At 37.1% G+C, this 19,776-nt stretch overlaps 3 protein-coding genes across 8 annotated transcripts; 2 read left to right on the top strand and 1 right to left on the bottom strand.

Annotated features, from left to right (window-relative positions):
* Positions 1 to 230: 230 nt before the first annotated feature.
* LOC114735903 (calmodulin-binding protein 60 G) lies at positions 231 to 2,769 on the bottom strand. Of its 2 annotated transcripts, XM_028923681.1 has the most exons (5): positions 2,585 to 2,769; positions 2,433 to 2,508; positions 1,125 to 1,171; positions 487 to 985; positions 231 to 390 (listed from the first exon to the last, which is right to left on the bottom strand). In XM_028923681.1, exons 1-4 carry the CDS (start codon positions 2,695 to 2,697, stop codon positions 598 to 600), a joined length of 624 nt encoding a protein of 207 aa, XP_028779514.1. In that variant the 5' UTR covers positions 2,698 to 2,769; the 3' UTR covers positions 231 to 390; positions 487 to 597. The 2 variants fall into 2 exon arrangements, with proteins under 2 accessions (XP_028779514.1, XP_028779515.1); XM_028923682.1 differs by lacking the exons at positions 2,433 to 2,508; positions 2,585 to 2,769 and adding an exon at positions 2,261 to 2,415.
* A 3,747-nt stretch (positions 2,770 to 6,516) lies between these two features.
* Positions 6,517 to 12,893, top strand: LOC114735902 (uncharacterized). Of its 3 annotated transcripts, XM_028923680.1 has the most exons (12): positions 6,517 to 6,567; positions 7,030 to 7,201; positions 8,468 to 8,627; positions 9,408 to 10,089; positions 10,490 to 10,574; positions 10,964 to 11,051; positions 11,194 to 11,378; positions 11,547 to 11,679; positions 11,897 to 12,033; positions 12,124 to 12,198; positions 12,397 to 12,501; positions 12,616 to 12,893. In XM_028923680.1, exons 3-12 carry the CDS (start codon positions 8,480 to 8,482, stop codon positions 12,664 to 12,666), a joined length of 1,689 nt encoding a protein of 562 aa, XP_028779513.1. In that variant the 5' UTR covers positions 6,517 to 6,567; positions 7,030 to 7,201; positions 8,468 to 8,479; the 3' UTR covers positions 12,667 to 12,893. The 3 variants fall into 3 exon arrangements, 2 of the variants coding, with proteins under 2 accessions (XP_028779513.1, XP_028779512.1); XR_003739305.1 differs by lacking the exon at positions 6,517 to 6,567 and having other exon boundaries at positions 6,691 to 7,201; positions 12,401 to 12,501; XM_028923679.1 differs by lacking the exon at positions 6,517 to 6,567 and having other exon boundaries at positions 6,691 to 7,201.
* A 1,844-nt stretch (positions 12,894 to 14,737) lies between these two features.
* Positions 14,738 to 17,716, top strand: LOC114735901 (uncharacterized). 3 transcript variants are annotated; one of them, XM_028923675.1, is made up of 4 exons: positions 14,738 to 14,808; positions 14,938 to 15,295; positions 15,399 to 16,742; positions 16,897 to 17,716. In XM_028923675.1, exons 2-4 carry the CDS (start codon positions 14,978 to 14,980, stop codon positions 17,515 to 17,517), a joined length of 2,283 nt encoding a protein of 760 aa, XP_028779508.1. In that variant the 5' UTR covers positions 14,738 to 14,808; positions 14,938 to 14,977; the 3' UTR covers positions 17,518 to 17,716. The 3 variants fall into 3 exon arrangements, with proteins under 3 accessions (XP_028779508.1, XP_028779511.1, XP_028779510.1); XM_028923678.1 differs by lacking the exon at positions 14,738 to 14,808 and having other exon boundaries at positions 14,964 to 15,080; positions 15,237 to 15,295; XM_028923677.1 differs by lacking the exon at positions 14,738 to 14,808 and having other exon boundaries at positions 14,964 to 15,295; positions 16,897 to 16,995; positions 17,107 to 17,716.
* Positions 17,717 to 19,776: the final 2,060 nt, after the last annotated feature.

Genomic DNA, 19,776 nt, shown 5'->3' with positions numbered 1-19,776 from the left:
ACACGTTGTTCTGCTGATTGATACATGTAAAGGTTGTAATCATCTATAACACATTTCCCGGCATGTTCAGTTATTGCCGCCCATAACTTCCTGGGAATATTGCCAACTTTCTACAATTCCAGAGCCAAAACCCAGATGAAATATGAATACACGCATGAATATTCTTAAAGTACTACATAAAAGGGAAACAATTATTGAAAAGAGAGTGAGAAGAAATACAATCCCTCACCTCAAGCAATGAAGATTGGTCAATGTTGTAAGACCGCACAAGATCCCCAACCGTCCTTATTCCGTAGTCACAAAGTCGCTGGTAAATTTTACCATTTTTAGCTATCTTCTCCAAACGCCATAAATCATCATTCAAATATGGAGGGTGATGTTTCTTGTCCACTGAAACGACCAACAAGAACCAAAACTTCAGCATTAAAAACGCTAGAGTCTGGGTAACAGACAAAAAGGAGGTTATGATTATGATTTTAGACTTACGCTCTCCTCTTTTATCTTTTACCACGAGAGGTTTACTTACACCTTCCTTTATGCTTCCTGCACACGAAGTTCGTTGCAAAACTTTGGCTCCCAAGCCGAACTTTCTGCTTCTTATCCAGCGCGAGTTGTCAGTGAACTTAAGTTTAGTGATACAACCAACCCCATTTTTAGAGTAATGATCCGATCTCCAATCAGCAATGACCCCTTGCCCTCCCTTGGGGATAAGATATTTGCATTGAATTCTTCTTCAGTGCAATCCTCACACCTTTTGGAACAGAAATCACCGTCGAGGGCGAAGATCTCTACCTTTGTAGAGGACAAAGGACCATTGCTCACCACAGATTGAGATCTCACATCAAAAAGAGCAATCTTAAGCGGTGTCTCCTCATCCTCAGCTATGACATTAGAGTATGCGAATGTTGTTTCGGGCGGTTCATTAATAAAACGCAGCTCTAAGGGTTTGGCGCCAGATGTGCCATCCTGACAAGGCGTTGCTGCTCTGTAACAAATTTCACCCAAAGCAGAATAGAAAAATAAATCAAATTATAGGCTACTTACATATAAAATATCTAAGATAGCAGGAAGTATCACAAGTTTACTTAATTTACGAACAGAGAATTTGGACATGAGAAACCAACCTTGGAAATAGGTATTCTTGTATTTTACGTTCCACCTCTTGTCGTACCTAGTTGAAGAAACACCGAGTCATCAAGCAGATAAAGATTTCAACAAGCACGTTCAAATATTTACTCTAGCGTCTTTATCAACAAGTTTCCCGGATGAGGAAAGGACGAGAAGCTAGAGACTAAGCAAGATTATGGAATTGACGAATTAAAAAGGAAAAGATAAACCGGCGAAAGCTCCAGTTAGAAAAATACTATCTCCTGTTCTTAATATAAAAGCTGTTGACTAATTTAAGTAAGTTAAAAAAACTAATTAAGTTATTTATTTATAATAAATAAGTGTTGTTTTTCTTAAAATATTTTTGCTAGTCAAGTACTACCTCCAGTCCTTAATATAAGAATTAGTTTGACTTTTAATTTAGTCATAAATACAAGACCTCAATCCATTTTATTTCTCCTATTTGTACCTTTTTTTTAAAGTAACCCTTTTAGTAGCTGCACATGTTAAATATTCAATCAAATGGTAGTTTTAGCTAATACTCTTCTAGTTCCATTTAGAGGGTAGAAAGAGAAGGTATTTTTTTGTTCTATTTATAGGGCATTGAGAGAAATTTTTTATATGGATGTACAATTTTACCCCTCATTTATTATTATCTTGATTTTGTTTATATGAGATATAATATATATTAAATAGGGATAAAGTTGAAAAGTCATTAAATTTTAAATGAGAGTTAATGAAGTTTAGGGTTTTTCTTCGTCTGTGTGAAACATGCTGGAAGTCTCTTATAAATAGGACAAGAGGAGTACATGATTAGCAAGGGTATTTTAGATAAGACAATACCTAATTATTACAAATAATTACCTCAACAAACTTTTTTAATCTACTCAAATTAGTCAACTAGCTCTTATATTAAGAACTGGAGGTAATATATTGGCTAAAACTATCATTATTATAAGAAATATTTGAAAAAATATATATAAATATAAAAGACAAGGTGGATTAGAATTTCATATTTAGAATCAAAATAAAAATCAAACGATTTCTTATATTAAATAACGAGATAGCGAAAGAGGTAGTAACAAGCACTGGGGGCAAATAGAGTGTGGGAATCAGAACAATGCATTAACGAACACTTAGCAACTGCAAAAACCTGGAGAAGATTGAGGAAGGCATTCAGGGTGGTTTTGCAGTTTGAAATGGAGCGTGGTTGTGAAAGAAGATGCTCAAAACTAGCTGAGATAAACGAAAGGAACAAAAACAAAAGAATATTCTTCAACCCCATATTCATTCTCAAATATAATAGAATTAAAAATATACAATACCACTCTTCGCAGGAAAGGTTCCAAGTAGGGATCCAGGTCCTTCTTCAAGAGTTCGTTTATAATGTTTTCAAGGCCACTGCACAGGAACCACAAAACCAAGCTTAGAGCAACAAACCAAGGCACATAAATTAATGGAAGGGAATGACAAATACCTGGTCGCAGGTCGTCTCGAATCGCCATGTCTTCCTCGTATGGATTCTCGAATTTGAACTGGATGATTCCTGCCATTACTCTCCAGCTGATGAGATTTCCTTTGAGATACCATCCAAATAATCAAGCAAATCAATGACGCTCAGTCGCAGCTGCTCAGTCCTCAGAACCCCCAATAATCTAATTCGACGTCTTGTAATAAAAAGAACCACTCAGCTCAAAAGGTTCTTTTATAGGCCAATAAACGGGGGGAATGCAAAAAAAACACGACATTGAATTGGCAATTACAAACGAAGTTGCGAGGAAGCATCGTGCAGCAGCGCTAAGAACACGCTAACACAAGTCAACGTCATTTTTCATAGAGGAAAAATAGAAGAGTAAAATGAAAAGACCTCAGAAAATGCTTCTCACCTACTGTTCCGTCCGGTTACTCTGTGCAGTCCTAAACTTCGGTTCATGCGCGTGGTTGTGGAAAAAACTGAAAAGGAGGGGCCCAACGAACCTGGTCGTTTCTTGCATTCGCAGAGTGAACAGTGGTAGTGAACGCAGAAAAGGAGGGCCGCGGCGGTAGCAGCGGCGATAACGACGACGAAGGTTATATTTGATTGCAGTTAGAAACGGTATGTGAAACTGAAGTTTGTAACTCAGTTAAGCACAAATGGTTGTTTGGCTGGAAGTAAAAACCCAATCAACTTCTGACATTCAATGAAAAATATGACTTTTTTATTTTACACTGTAGATTCACTTTTTTTCATAGATTTTTATAACTGAACTCACTTTTCTATTTAATCATCTAAATAACTTTTAATTTTTTTAACTGATTTTTATGAGCACCTATCCAAATATAAATCACATTACACTAACTAATTTTTATTCTAATTTTAGTTATAAAAATCAGTTGGACCAAAAGTCAGTTTTTTCCAACACTAATCCAAACACACCCGAAAATGACTGTGGACTTCATTTAGATTTGGAATCTACTACTACCTCCGATTCTTAATATAAAACCTTGTTTGATTTTTATTTTGGTTTTTAAATATAAGATCCCAATTCATTTTGTCTCTCATATTTATATATTTTTTCTTAAAGTAATCCTTCTAACAATAATAATTCTAACTAACTTTATTTTTTTTAATTTCTTTAAATTAGTTAATTATTTTTTATAATTAAGATCCGAAGAAGCACTGCATTATTGAGATGCGGACGCGTTTATGATCGTGTGAAAGAAAAGAATCCGGACCCTTTCGTACGGCTGAGATGGGATGTCTGAATCTGAATCCCTGATTGGGTGCGCCTTTCAAGTTCAACACAAAAAGGCCAAAGCCATCGACGGCCGCACCTCCAAAACACGTGATTGTTTTTGGCCACTAATCAATCCATCAATCGTGATCGTTATTTCGGATAAACTTCAAATTTCAACGAGTACTAACGAGTACATGTGCTTTCCAAATTAAAGTTATCATGTTTAACTATAGTATTTTCCACGAATATTCAAATAGTTTTTGTTTTTAATGATTTTGCTTCTTTCGTATACAATTCACTGGGGCACTGATTATCAGGGCCTGCTTTATATCAAGTTGTATAAAGTACATCAAACTTGGTGATTACTGTTGATCAGGCAATATGATGTGATTAAAACCAGATCTCCTCCCTTATATATATAAGACAGATTTTTTTTTTGGTTGAAATTAATTTTTTCCCACCGGCAGCTTCACTTACCTGCTTACGAATTTCAACATATGTATTTAAAAAAATCACATTGAATACATATTGTAATTATAAGCAGTAAGCTGTTAGCCCACAACTAATCCTAATGTTAAACACCATGAAGAGGAACACTTTTATCATCGTCATGAATACTATTACCGGCTCTATGAAAAACGGGAGGGCGATGGCTGAATCATTAAAGGTTATAGTTATTGTTTTTCCTTGCGGAACATAATTTCCAGGAAAAGGACATCGAAAGTTCAGGGAAATTTGCCACATCGAAGTTCAATTTCTAGACAGCCCCGTTTTGAAGTTCAATTGGAATATTCTGCGGGGAGTATTCGAATGGATCGTGTCGGTGAAAATTTCGATACCTATGCACCGCATTTAACTTTGAAAAATAAACACACACACACAAAATATAACTTTGATTAGCTTTTCGAAGGAGGAAAAAACAAAGAAAGAAAGAAAAGGTCTCAGTCCGATTCCTGCGTACCACTCATCCCAGAGGAGCTTTGTCTTAACCAGAACCAGTAGTTCTTCCAGCGCGTTTCCATTTGGTTATTTCACCGGTTTTGATTTTAATTTTAACTGAGAAAACATTGGGCCAGAGGCCCGATCTTTCTGTTATTCTGCCAAACAGCTCAATTGGGCCGGCATTGTCCCTCACATTCTTATTGCATTGACCTTGCTTAAATCCTGAAATCAACAGGCACTTGATTTAGATTTAGCAGAAGAAATTAATCTCTTACAATTTGATGAATGAAAGCTAGAATCCTCACTAGGAGAATGCCCATATTTAGTGCTGATAATATTTTGAGCAGAATTGCTTCTAATAATAAGATATCTATACCTAACAAAATTCTTAATATTATTATTTTATTTTATTTTTAGATAAAATAATAAATATTTTTTTGGGACCATTCAGTTATGTATTTTTTTAAAAAAAATAATTTAAAATGCGTCATTTTTTCTCGAGACTATTGTATTGTATCTAAGTTAATGGTCAGTCACTCTGTCATGGCAGGGGATCCAATTCCCCGTTAAATTCATGACCGAACCGAAGGAAGTAGTACGGTGGCGTTGAGCCCATTGTTTCAGTGCCAAAGATGCGAATGTCTCCGTTTAGCTCTTTCTCTACTTCCTCCTTATTTATTGTTTTTATTATTAGATCAACACGCAATAATTAAAATTTAATACACTATAATACTCCCTCCGTTCCTTATTATAAGAGACATTTGATGCTTATGGCATGTTCCAATATATAAGAGACACTTAAAAGTTGTCTCTATTTTTTTGTATTGATTTCCTATTTCACCCCTATTTATTTTGTCTCCCACTCATACTCTCTCTCCCTCCCACTTCTCTTTCTTTTAATAATTTAATTATTCTCTCTCATACTCTCTCCCCTTATTAATGGGGGTATTGTTGGAAAAAATATTATACTTTTTACATATTAATTGTCCTCAACTAATTTTAACTGTTTTTTTGATCAATGTAATTTAGTTATTTGTCTCTTATAATAAGGAACGGAGGGAGTATTATTATAATATTAATTAAACCATATATATACTTAAGCAGTAAAAAATTAACATGCATATATGTATTTTTTATTATTTAGTATTATAATAATCCTATTACAGTGTATTCTTTTATTGGATCGTGTTAGTTTACTCCCTTTTAATTTCTGCCTTTTCTTTTAAAACAGAGAAAAAAATTATCTAGCATTATAATCTTATTTTTCAGATATATCCAGTACTATAATTTAATTCATAGTACATATAGCATCCTAATTCCAAGATATTAAAAAGGCTGGACCTAATAAAAAATAATATTAAGGTGTTAGATGTATTAGAAAAATAAAATAAGACCACTGAATAAATTTAAAAAAATAAGGTAACAGATTTACCATTACCCTTAAAAAAAACACCAGCATGATGGGAGCTTGCAATCCCCATCCTTCCACATCAATCAATTGAAAAAGAAAAAGCAAGACAAGAAGTCATGTGCGTTGCGAATGCCGAATGCTGATTTTGAACTGGACCCAAAAAATCCACCGCAGGTAGGGACCCACCAAATCACAGGTGTTGGGTTCTTCCGTGTCGGGCTTCGAACACGTGTCCGGTATAACCAACGCCACTCGTGTTGGCGCGGTAACATTAGACGCCGCCCGCCCTCTGTGTTATCACCAGAACGTCAACGTGCATTGCCGCGGGCGAGGGGAAGCAACCCCAAGTCCCAACGACTTTTGCCCTTTGCCATTTATGGATGATATCCGGTGGGCCTCCCACCGTCCACTTGTCTATTTATTTATTCCCATCACTTATTTATTTATTTTTTAATTTCAATTTATTTTATCCATATCCTCCGCTCTCCGCTCTCTGGCATATATGAACGAAGTCAAGGTGGGGAAAATATCATTTGATTTTTATCAGTTAAATTTTTTTCGCTACGACATCTGCTATAAAATTTAGTTTTGGCTTTTGAATTAGGATAAACTTTTAGATGAACAGAGGATCAAATCATTGAAATCATGTGCCGTCATCAATCGATACTAAACAATATTCGAAGGCAAACCGCCCGGCCAATGATACCCGTTTTACTATCAACCTCCCCGCCCTTTCGCCGCGTCTCTATTCTCTCTCTAATGGTCATTGCTTGAATCAGGAATATCACTTGCTCCTGCTAAAAAGCCGGGCTTATGACTTTTTTATTATTTTTTCTTCAATGATTTTCCTAGGCCTTTGTTTTCGTCTGTTTATATCTATAGCACGCACATTTATGTTTACTCATGAATGACAACAATGTGCGCTCTCGGAGCTAAGCGGGTTCCAACTGCGGTGCTCGGATAGAAAGAGTGGACGTGTGAGGTTGAAAACCTTGCAAAGCTTTCTGCCAAATCACTAAATTGGGTAAGTTTGCTCACCTATCTTCTCTGATTGTTTCCCCATTCCCTTTTATTTGAAGTGGCAACTGTGGCATGCTGCGTGTTTTGAAACGCAAGGGCTTTCCGATTGTTGAGATACGAAGAGAGGAAAAGAAATTGTATGATTCATGTGACCAAGTAGTAGTCTTATGTTTCTTTTTGGGATTTGTTTTGGAAGTTGAGAAAACTGGGGTATTTTTTCTGAACGAGTGAAAATCTCAGTTATTATGCCGCTTTGCTCAACTAGAATCAAACAGTGTAAGAGCCCTTTTTCGTTTGGGTAGGGAGTTAGATTAACGGGGTATTGGAAGTTTTGCTTGAGAAATATAAGAAAATATATCTGTGCCAATATGAATTTTGAAAAATGTATATGTATTCTCTTCATCAAGGTCTCCACTCTGAGGCATGTAGATAGAAAAATTTACAGTGAAAGAGCTACTTGATTCAGGCTCAACTCAAATTTAGATTAGTTGGGAGTTTCGAACACTAGATAGTTTATTTCCGAAAATAAGAATGTACCTGCAGTCTAGTCTAAAGAATTTCAGGATGGTCCTTGTAACTGCTTGTCCTTGAGAATTTAGATTCTTGTCATCAACTGTCAGTGATTGTCTGATTACACTTTATTCAGCGTTTGTGCTACGAGTATCAGGGGCTCTTTTTCTTATGTTTATGTCAAACTATTCTGCCTTGTTTTTAGAAGGACCGATTTTTATACATCTTTCTTTCTTTTTTTAGATGGAATATAATAGTTGGCCAAAAAAAAAAGATGGAATATAATAAAGGGTATAACTTATGATTTCCCCCCTGATTTATCTATTTTCCTTGGTATTATGTTTGGAAGACTTTCAGGCTTTATGTTTCAAGAGTGTTTTTGCGGCAAATTCACCTGTTTGAATCAATCCGATGCTAGCATGTAGCCACTGGCACAATCGGACAACAATGACTACAACATTACTTTTCATTATGAAAGCAAAACTACCAGTACCCAACTTTTTGTAACTTATCATATAAATGCTGCTTTTTGAGTTTTTGTATCATCTTAGGTATTAATTACTTCTTAGAGTAAAATTAATGTTATTTGCAGAGAGGTTATAAAAAAATGTTATTTGCAGGCAAATGTTTATACTCAGTAAATTTTGAAGCTGAGTAAGTATGATGAATTTATGGCGTAAGAATCATGATGCGTGAGATACAGGACCACTACTTTCTGTCCCCAGATCAATTATCTAATATATAGCTGCTTTCATTACAGTTTCTACTTAGGATGGGTTTAGAGGAGACTGCGGCAGATATACTTGGCAAAAAGGACCATGCTTTCCTATCAAGCACCTTATGCATGCATGCTTTCTCTGATTTAACCCATGTCTCGCCAGTGGTATTCTTGTTCCTTCTAAAAGAATGTTATTTTTATGGTATGATTTCTCCTCCTTGCACTACCACTAATTGCTGTTGGATTGTCTGCGAGCATGATTAAATGATAATTCTATGTCGTTGCTAAAATGGTTTGAATCAATTTCTTTAGACTGACAGACATCAATGATCATATTCAGATAGTTGGTAGTTCATTTCCCTCTATATTCTGATTCTTGACATGTGCCTTAAATGACCAAAGCTGCATTGATTGGTCCATTGCTCCAGAGATTTGATTGTCCTTCCACAATTCTACTTGTGTTTCTAGATTCGTATCAGATGAGAAGCTCTCTCCGGTCACCAATTTTAATTATGTCAATTAGGTGACCACAAACTAGATCCTTATGAACATTGCAGTGTTCAGACATTTGCTATCCTCTTTTATAAGCCATAGCTTTTTTTTTTTTTTTTTAAAGGTGAACAAGTGATTTTGAGAGAATTCGTCACACCTGTGTTAAATGAACTTGCAGAAGGTGATATTACCTGCTTCCTATAGCAGAAAGGACATTTTTTCAAAGGCTTGTAGTTTACAGTTATTAAGAATTTGATTTTTTTTTGCATATCACAGTAAGAACTAAGAAGTCCTTGATAAAGATAGTCTAGTATCGTCTTCAAGTTTTAACTCTTTTGACCATCAGTGACACCATGCTCTATTCTAATTGTCCCCAGAAGTATTTGTTAAATAAAGGATCATATTTTTAGACTTGATGTGGCACTGTTTCATCAAGGTGTATAGCATTTCTTATTCTTTCAGTTTCCTCTTTCCAAATGACATTGGATAGGCACATGTAAAGCAACAGCCAAGTTTCGAGCCCTTCAACATCAGGTTTATCTGGTGCTACATAATGATCCTAAACCAGGACCAGCAACTTTTGTTGTTCAATGCCTGTACATATCGCCTTTATTTGAAGATCACAGTCGAGGCTTTAGTCACCTGGTTATATCTGCTTTTTGCCGCTTCCTAAAAGTAGCAAGAACCTTAGAGGACTCCTCGGAGATGAAAGACTTAGCAGCCAATCTATTCCTTAATATTGTTAGGGGGCAGGTTTATCATGACGAAAACATTATTGTGAAAATACTGGAAGTTTTTGATGTTAAATTGACTGACATTCAGAAAGCCATGTGCCAACTGAAAGAAAAGAACGATTCAAGTTTTGGCAGAGCAGAGGAATTTATCAAGCAGTATATTTTTGGGTTGGTAGAGTCTCAAATGTACATCAAAGCTGTCACACTAATGGAGCACTTCTCCATCCGTCAGTCTGGGCAGTCATTTCTTCTTAGTATGATAGAGAATAATCAATTCAAAGCGGCCGAGAAGTGGGCAATATTCATGGGAAAGCCAATGTTGTGCACCCTTGTTGAGAAGTACATTCAGAGGAACATGCTAAAAGATGCCTATGAGACTGTAAAGAAAAACAATCTACAGCAGGATTTTCCTGATTTGTACCAGAGTTTTGAAGAAAGGCAATTTACTTCAACTTGTTAATATGTAGTGGATTTTCCCTTTTTATTCTTTTAAAATAAATGTAGAATTTGCTTCCTGAAATATATACTTGCATTCTAGTGCCCTGATCAATTCCTTTGTACGAAGTAGTCTCTCAAAGTTTGTAACTTGCTGCACGTATATTAGATTTAGCCCCTTGAAGTAGCATAAATATACTTTTTGATCCAATGAAGGGACTAACATGTGGCGAGTTACAAATTTTTAGTGGTGATCTTTCAGGGACCAAATTATATATTTTCTCCTTTTCTGTTTTTAAAGTCCTCCATTGTAGTATGATGGCTTCAGGGAAATTAGGATATCTTCATCCAACTACTACCCATTCTATAAGTTTTTCATTATATGAACTTCATTGATTGGCAGCTCACTGAGAAAGTTAGCAGAAAAAGGATGTTGGGATGTGGCTGAGGCAAAAGCAAACAATGATAGACAGCTTATTGAACATTTGGTTAGTAATTATATGGCATGACGACCATCTTTATGTGCCCATACTGTGAATTGCTGCATCAACGGAGACCATGCTGAATAGTAGAGCTTATCTTTTAAACCATTTCCTCTTCTATCATAATGGAATTTTATGATTTGCATGCTTTAAAAAAGAGCTTGAAACTCTGATCATACGAGAGTGGAAGATTCTAGTTATGAATGAAATCACAACCCCATAGGGATTGAGACTACTGCTATTAGATTCGTTAGAGAAACATGTGCATTAACTTGAACTTAAATGTGATCTTCTGATTGTGCATTCTATTGAAAGTGGATGTTATAATGGCTGTCGTAAATTTTCTTGACCAACAATTGCTCCTCCTTTTTTTATTCAATTTATATCTATTTAAGGTTTATTTGGCAATGGAAGCGGGTTACATGGAGAAGGTTGATGAATTGTGTGATCGGTACTCCCTAGACGGGTTTTCTGATATCAAAGGTATGCCATTGTTTGTCGTAACTTGGAATCAATGGAAGTTAATGAGGGGTAAAGCTTGAACTCCAGTGGCCTTGGATTTTATTTATTTGTTGAAATTGCCTGCTCTTCTATAACAGACGCAATTATGTTTAATGACTTGTAGTACCTGAAACAAGCATTCAACGAGGGCGTTATTTGCATCTTGATGAACTGTTAGTTGAACAAATCATTTGGGTAGATGAAGTGGAAGGTTTGCTTGACGCAACAAGCCGTATTGAGAGGTGTAAAGTTATTGGAGTCGATTGTGAATGGAAACCTAATTATGTAAAGGGCAGCAAACCAAACAAGGTAATCTCATGATCCTGGTTTAACTTGTGGAATTGGACATGCCAGGACGACAGGCTACGATATCAGATTATAACCGGAACTTTGATTCTCTGGCTTATCTTATTCCTGTTGTGCCTGTATGTTTTGTTCTCTGTAAAATGAAAATGACAATTTTTTCCCATGTTTCAGGTTTCTATCATGCAAATTGCCTCTGAAAAGACAGTTTTTATCTTAGATCTTATAAAATTACATGGAGAGGTGCCTGACATTCTAGACAACTGTCTAGCCCGCATTTTGCAGTCGCCTAGAACTTTAAAACTTGGTATGAAAAAATTAATGAAGTATTTACATGGAATTTACCCTAAAGTGCTGCGAACATATTTGAACAAATTATTCATACTGAATAAAACCTTACCTTTTTGTTCTATGATTATTTTTACATGGCTGAGAATGCAGATGAGGCTAAGATTTACAGTAAATATCGCCAGACAGTAGATTTAGGGTGTAACTCTTGTTTCTGTTTGCTTTCTGAGTTTTAGGGTATAATTTCGTATGCGATATAAAGCAGCTTGCTCACTCGTACGAAGAATTATCATGTTTCAAACACTATGAGAAGTTGTTGGACATTCAGCACATTTTTAAAGAAACTCGAGGGGGTTTGTCTGGGCTTACAGAGGTATATCATATGTTGACAGTTAATTATGATTAAACCTTCTTTTTCTCTGTCTAAGCTATTCATGACAAAATGTGATTATGAGTATAACAGAAAATACTGGGAGCCGGTTTGAACAAGACGAGACGAAACAGCAACTGGGAGCAACGGCCATTAACTCGAAATCAAGTAATTCTCCAATTATGCCAATGATATATGAACTCCTGTAACGTAGTTGAATAAGGGATTTGTGTTCCTCTGGATTCTGTTGGCTGGTGCCTTCAAAGTTTGGAATGGCACATGCTTTGCATTTTGATATTGAGTTATAGGATTTCTATCTGTTTGAATGGAGCCATTTAAAAATCTGACGTTGCACCATACGTGAAGCTAGAATATGCTGCTCTGGATGCTGTGGTACTAGTTCACATATTCTGCCATCTACGCTGTCAGTCTCAGCGTCTCGGCGACAAATTTGAGTGGAAATCTTGCATAGTAAGTGGCATTACCCTCAGATTTTGCTCGGCCATTGATTCTGCCACCCCACCGCCTTCATTTATTGTTTCTAAAGGTCTACCACTTCTTGTGATCTTATTATTGCGATAACAGATGACCCACGGGGAAAGCGTCAAGAAAACGGACAAGTATGCCACCAGTTAAAAGGAGAGCCAACGAGCATTGAGCCTCCTCACTCTTCAGCTTTCCTTATTGGATATTTTCCTGTTGATCATTTCATGAAGTGACGGTCATTTGTACAAAAAGATAAATAAAGTCACTTCATTGTTTATATACGTCAAATGACTCAATGAATTGAACAGTGGAAAACTACTTTCTCATTTTTGAGGATTTATTTTTTTTGGGTGGAATGGCATGCATCAGTTGGAAAATGGGTGTGTGGTATGGTTTGGACTTCCGTGATGTCGCGAAAATTTGGGCTTATGAATATGAACCTTTTCTTTATAAGCCGAATATAAACTTTTTAATTCGTGACGAATCCGGGAATTGCTTGACTGGGGACCAAAATCCATTTTCTTCGCAAACATATTTACGAACAAATTTAAATAAATTTATTAATGTGAAATATTTATTTATAAACCTCACCTAATTTTACTAAAAATTAAAAAAATCGGGGAACAAAATTTAATGAAATATAAAGGGGGTTATTAGGGGAAGTAGTCGTTCCATGCGCCTGAACACAAAGGTTGACCAAAAGTCAAAGGTAGCTTAAGCTCTGGCATGGCTGTCTAATAATAATAGCAGAAAAGGAGAAGACGTGCACCTCTCCTTGCGTCTCTTCCAAAATATGGCCTCCTTTATTTCTTCATGCTCTCACGTGGTCGTGGGGCTCATAGCCGAAGCGGAAAGATAGATCGAGAGGAGGATGCATGATGGAGGCGGTTGAGGAGCGACCACGCCCCTATGGCAATGAATTTGATGCTAACTTCGGTGTGGATTTGACGAAGTTACATGACAACAAAATGTGGATCGGCAAACGCAGCCCCTCTTCTCCGTCTGACTCGAATCCTCCCAAACGACGACACAACAAGAAACCCCCGTCCCACGCTGTGATCACCAGAAGTCGTGGTGGAAGGATCCTGAGACGAAGAGAAAGAGCAGAGCGGCCAGTACGAGCTTTACGCTTCCCGCGCCAGGCTCCAGTCTTCTCTTCAGGCTGCTGTTCGCTTCTTCAAGCTTTAGACGCCTCCAAATCCTCCATCGATCACTCTCCTCTGCGCAACACCGCGTTCTGGTGCCTTTTAATTTTCCCCGATTCAACATCGAGATATGCGTGTGCGCGCGTGTTGTATAGGCGATCTCGGCAAAGGGACGCTGAAGTTCCGTTGACGATTGACTATTACCATGTCAACTAATTTGGACGTATTATTAACTAATCGATCTTCTCCAACATGGAACCCGCGATGGAATACATTTTCGAAAGAGCAGGGAGGCAAATCGGGTCAACCATTGACATCTGGTCAAGGCGGCCGTCTCCCCTGTAAATAATAAAAGGCCATTCAAGTTTATTGCTTGACAGGCTTCCTCTTATCGCAGTATAAGCAAATATACTTAATAACATGACAAGACTGCGTATCAAAGAGCCCTGATTCCATATCAAGGACCGCTGCTTCCGCCTACCAGATAATATTAGATTTTGCTATAGTCTTACGCTATGCTATATTAAGTTCTTTATTTGTACCTATAGTCTTTTTCGAAAAACAACTTTTTTTAATATTATTTGAAGGAGACTAGTGGAATTATGCGTCTTAATAGTTTTAATGAAGCCAATGCGTCAAAAATTATGGGTGCATTATTGGTGTCGCATTCATGCCAGCTCGATGCAGTTCGAGAGCCTAGGAATACCCCATACGGTAACCAGTCTGATGTTAGTGACTGAAATAAAAACACTTGAGCATTGATTGCCATTCTAGTCCTTTCTGATTCTTTCATTTGTTGCACCAGACACTCACAAGCCACGGTTCCTTCAATATAGGGGGAACATGCTCACAAGTGTGTCTCCTTCCTCTGTTTCCCAAATTCATTGCCGCTTCTCTTCCCACTCACAAACTCCACCATTATTACTCATCCCATGCTCTCGCACCCACCCCTCATTCCCACTGGCTATTCCATTATTCTATCTCCTTGACTTCACTTTTATTTCTGGCCCCAGAAATTAGCCTCCGTCTTCCCGGTTCTCTGCTTTCTTTTTCTTCTTTTTCCTTCCCCCTCTCTCTTCCTATCTTCTTTCATCATTTTGACTGTCTTTGTCAAGAAACAAGACTCATCCGGGAAGCAGATTTACAGGTGAACCTTGATTGATTAAATCATTCAAATTTTAGCACTTCAGAGTGTCGGTCCGTGGTGGTGGTGCAAGTACATGAATGAGAGCATTGTAGAAATTGACTGTGAATAGTATGCATATTGTCTTTCCAGTTATTTCTGCGTCAGGATAGTTTTTGTATCATAGAAGATAATGGAGATCGAGAAAAGACGTTCCAAGGGAAGCTTCCTCAGTTTTTTTTATTGTAATGGAGTATCTCGAAAGAAGCTGTTCCGTGCCAGTCCTTGCTTGCCTGGTAATCATGTGCCACCATCTATACTGTTAATTAGTCAATCTCCCAGCTTGCCTCGTCCACCTATTCAGTCCTGTTCGAAACATAAGCTGTTCTCTTCCAAGAGTGCTATCCATGTTTATTCTAAATATTTCTGGTTAATTTTAATTAATCGTACAGACGGATTGAAGCAAGCGAAGGAAAATGTGGGGAACATGCCAGAATCACAATTGAATACGGTGCGCTGTTCTTTCACCTTCTTTCAGTTCACATGTTCTCCTATAAACTCGTAATTTTTGTGGATGTGATATTAGAATTGGAGATTGATTGCCACTGTTTCAGGCAAAGGTTGGTGAGAATGATATAAATCCAAGCGGTACAGCAAAATGCGATTTCAACTGTGAGCTGTCAGCTAGTATTGATAAGGGATGTGAAACCAAGGCGCCGTGCTTAGTAGCGAGACTAATGGGTTTGGATTCATTGCCCACTTCAACAGTCAATAAGCTCTCTTTTATTGCATCGCGTTCCTCTAAATCTCTCGTATCTTCTCGCTGTCATGAGAATGATGTCTACCCCATGAGATCCGGGGCACATGAAACGGAAAACAGGACAATTGAAACAAGACAGCCAAAGAATGCAGCTACAAGAGTTCTTGATTTCAAGCAGAAATCAGAAGCTGCACATCAAGCATCCATGCAAGAAAAGATTATGGATACAAATACTGTCAAGGGTTCAAGATACTCAGAAAACATTGGTTCTCACTGTAATTGGAGTAGAGGAAAATCAACCTTACTTGCAATACAAGCTAAGGCCGAGGGTCAATGCGGAGGTACTTTAACTTCAAATGGTAACAGGGCACATGAGCAGAAAGAACAGAGTGAGATTGCATCCAACCAGTTCTTCAGGACACAGAAACCAATTTTACAGCAGGCTATGAAGCAGAGAACATGTAAGAGTCGTAGTAGCCATTACAAAGAGCGTGGGCAGAATATGCAAATGCAGAATAGTGCTACCGTTAAAGTCAGATCAACTTCAATAGTCGAACCCAACAAGCCAACCGCACGAAGTTCCACTTGTGGAGCGAGGAAAGTGACAAACAAGAATTTTGTATTTGGCAATGTTAAACCCAAGAGTTCTGGCAGAAGAGCAACTGGTGCCAAAGAGGGGTTTTCACCGATCAAGACGAAGAGTAATTCCATGAGGAAAAGATATCCCAGAAGGGATGTTCTTTCTGCCAATGTTGTTAATAGTTGTGAAGTTAAGTCCATAAAATGCAATATAACAACAGACGGAAGTATGAATCAGGATACATTAAACAAGGAACCTGGCAAGGATGTTGTTTCCTTCACGTTTACATCTCCTTTGAAGAAAGAGTCACAACCTTCGACTCATACGAACAACGTTGGTGTCATTGCTCCTGGCTTACATTTGACATATGGTGATGCTTCAAGTGAACTGTTCGATGGAAAGACGCAAGATTTGGCATCTAGAATCAACTCACCCGAGTGCAATCTGGCTACTAGGGTGTCTTCGGCTGTTTTATTACGCAGTGAAGTTGGCATCGGATCTGGGGAAGGAGACAGGAGTTTTGCCTCTGATCCGCCTGGTGGTGATCTGCAGGGCATGCATAACTGTGGTTGTTCTTCAAACGGTGATCTGATGCTTAACATGAATCAGCAGCTGCAGGTATTTTATCATCTCTTTTAGGCACTCAGTTTCATCCATCCTGGTTTCTCTTATAACTGTTGAATATTGATTTTGAAACTTTGATAACTGACTGCCATTTAATTATTGTTGGAGGGGGAGATGACTGATCCATGTGCTAAATCAAATTATGCAGCGATCCAAAGCAATACGACAACATAGCAGCGACAACAACATTGAAATTGAGTACAGTCAAGGTCTGAATTCTGGTTTGGTCAGTCAAGCTGCCGAACAAGTATGTGAACTTTCATATTCAGAAGATTATAATCCGTCAAGGAACTTGAAGCTTGAATGTGTAAAGGATATGCTCAGCAATGAAAAGTTAACGGAAGAAAGTTTTGCACAGGATCAAACAATCAGAAGTGAACAGGTCAAAAAGACAATTGTGTTTGACGTGTTGGAGAAATGGAGCAGTGGAACAGAAAGCGATGGGGACGAGCACTTGAAGGTGGAGAGGAATCTTTTGTTTGACTTTGTGAGCGAGTTCCTGGAGCTCAGAAGAAGCAGAAGGGACAAGGGAAGGGCCCTGGAGAGTCAGATTTGGTGGGAAGAAGACTTGTGCAGAGAAATGAAACGATTCAAAAGCATGCAAGAGAGCATGGTGGATGAGCTTGTGAACATGGACATGAGCTCTCCACATGGCACGTGGCTTCATTTTCAGACTGAACCCTTCCATCAGATTTTACTTTCAGAGATTGAGTGGGACATCTCAACTTCTCTCATCAATGATTTGCTTCTTGAATTGCTGCATCATTAGCCCTCTTCGTGTTCGGCTCTCATTGTTCTTCTAACATATACGGGTGACATCGTTGCACGGTTTTATCCACCTCATCGTTAAATTTAAGGACCAGAAGCTGTTAGAAATATAGAATAAAAAAGTTGAACTGGGACCTCTATAAATTATGATTTCGTGTAAAGAACAAAGAAAACTCAGATTTTTTGTTTGGCTTTTGATATTCTTATTTCAGGGTCATTACTCCGTACGCGAGAGGCTGTGCGTGTGATTTTAATATTTGATCCGCATCGTCGAACACCTCACATGCCATATTTTATTCCGAAACTGAATCAACAACATACCATGTGGTTTCTTTTCCCATTACCCCCTTCCATGTTTTTTCCCTTCTTTTTGTTGTTTTAATGATTTTGGCCTTGTCTGCTCACTGTTATTAATAGGACAAAAAGGTCGATGATGATGAGTGCCACGTCAATGTTCCTGGGCCAGCTGTCGAGTGTTGATTGGCCCATTTTACGCTTCCTTGCGAAGCAAAAAATATGCTTCTTGCCTCTCGCCTCACAGCAGTCACACCTTACATTCTTTTTAATCTCGGGACTGCAGAAAAAAACTCAGAACAGACGCTGCTTTCCATGACGCGCACAGATTAATATGTTACCTTTGTTCTGAGAATGATTATTAATTTATAATCACTGAATTACCCCTTTAACTAAATAAATAGCTCGAAGGATCCTATGCTGGGAGCCATGTTCACGTGCTTCGCAGGTCTACCTGTGCCTGCCTTTGGTGAGATTTGATAGTTTCGCCTAGGGTGTTCATGGGACGGGACGGGACAGGGATTTTGTCCCGTGTCCCGTCCCGCTTCCCCTTTTTTTTAAGAAAAAAAGATATCATAATTTTTTATATGAATTTTTTTATATTATAATACTTATTTTTTATTAGGCTTTTAAAGATAAAAACATTATAAAAAAATATTATGTAGAAAGCTTAATTATATAGTATAAAAAAGGTGTAAAAATAATACTGTAAAAAAATATCGTAAAAAAAAACACTATATAATGACTTTATGAATTATTTTATTGAGGAAGGAGATTTTGTTGAGATAATACTACAACTTAAGAGCTACAAATCACCATAAAAATAAGAGTTATTATTAATAAGTAAATTAAATAATCTAATAATAATTATTAATAAATAATTTTTAAAAGAAAAAAATCTCGGGACGGGACGATCCCGTCCCGCGTCCCGCCCCGTCCCGGTTATTGTCCCGTCCTGTCCCGTTTTTGTCCCGTCCCGAAATTTTTTTTGTCCTATCCCGTCCCGTCTCGAACTCATCGGGACCGAGACGGAACGACCGGGACGGGACAAATTGAACACCCCTAGTTTCACCGGGTTGGGAGAAGGGGAGCCGATCATAATTGCTGATCTAGTATGAAGAGTTTATTTGGATTAGGTAAATAAAAACAAAACTTATTTTTCATAAATTATTATTAAAAAATTATTTATAAATTAATTATAAATTATTTCAAACAAGTCCTAAGAAAAGTCTAAACAATTATTAATTTGGTACGGATTGTTAAATTATTTCTACTAATCATTCATCTTTAGAATATAGTCGATTCAAGCCCGCATAGCGTGAGGAAGTGTACCTTTTTCATCCTATAAATTGTGTGGACACGACTTCGTGTTCTCGTTATTCTACGTTATCACAATGTTATCGAAAAAATGAATGAATACTTAAATATCAGTATATTTGGTTGATTCAGACCACTTGACAAGATATGAAATAAATTCAATTATTACCGCTAAGAAATCTATGAAATAATTTGACGTGAAAAGCCATTGATGACTAATTTCAACGCAAGAAAATTGATTAAGAAAATAAATTTAAGACGTGAGGAAAGTGAAAAAAAATGATGACAATGCAGCCACAATCTTAATTCATGTTTTCACAGTTCTAAATGTAAAATTGATTTATAGTTTTGATTCATCTTAAATATAATATCTTATTCATTTTCATCTCCCACATTAAATTTTTTTAATCCTTAGGCCTTTGTTTATCTGGGTATTTTTATCCTCTTCATATTGACGGTAACAATATTTTTTAAAATAATCACAAATTATCCATGTATTAACTAATAGTTACTGGTCCTATTTATAAGATACTTCCAGTATGTTTCATACAGATGAAATTTTTTTTAAAATGCATTAATTTTCTATTAAAATATAACAATTTTTCAACTTTATCCTTATTTAATATCTATATTTTTTAAAAGAAATACT

Source organism: Neltuma alba, unplaced genomic scaffold (genome assembly GCF_004799145.2).
Source record: "Neltuma alba isolate B1F8T4 unplaced genomic scaffold, ASM479914v2 tig00013259_pilon, whole genome shotgun sequence".
Classification (NCBI taxonomy): Eukaryota; Viridiplantae; Streptophyta; class Magnoliopsida; order Fabales; family Fabaceae; genus Neltuma; species Neltuma alba.
This window is presented reverse-complemented; position numbering and strand designations above follow the sequence as displayed.

Excerpts from the sequence above, each read along its gene's own strand:
- LOC114735903 (XM_028923681.1), bottom strand. The coding sequence starts at position 2,697 with ATGGTATCTCAAAGGAAATCTCATCAGCTGGAGAGTAATGGCAGGAAT. Across the intron at positions 2,509-2,584 it reads TCGAGACGACCTGCGACCAG|TGGCCTTGAAAACATTATAA; the intron begins GTATTTGTCATT and ends GTTCCTGTGCAG. Across the intron at positions 1,172-2,432 it reads AACCTTTCCTGCGAAGAGTG|GTACGACAAGAGGTGGAACG; the intron begins GTATTGTATATT and ends TTCTTCAACTAG.
- LOC114735902 (XM_028923680.1), top strand. The coding sequence starts at position 8,480 with ATGGGTTTAGAGGAGACTGCGGCAGATATACTTGGCAAAAAGGACCAT. Across the intron at positions 8,628-9,407 it reads AAAAGAATGTTATTTTTATG|GCACATGTAAAGCAACAGCC; the intron begins GTATGATTTCTC and ends GACATTGGATAG. Across the intron at positions 12,502-12,615 it reads TTGAGTGGAAATCTTGCATA|ATGACCCACGGGGAAAGCGT; the intron begins GTAAGTGGCATT and ends TTGCGATAACAG.
- LOC114735901 (XM_028923675.1), top strand. The coding sequence starts at position 14,978 with ATGGAGATCGAGAAAAGACGTTCCAAGGGAAGCTTCCTCAGTTTTTTT. Across the intron at positions 15,296-15,398 it reads CAGAATCACAATTGAATACG|GCAAAGGTTGGTGAGAATGA; the intron begins GTGCGCTGTTCT and ends CCACTGTTTCAG. Across the intron at positions 16,743-16,896 it reads ACATGAATCAGCAGCTGCAG|CGATCCAAAGCAATACGACA; the intron begins GTATTTTATCAT and ends CAAATTATGCAG.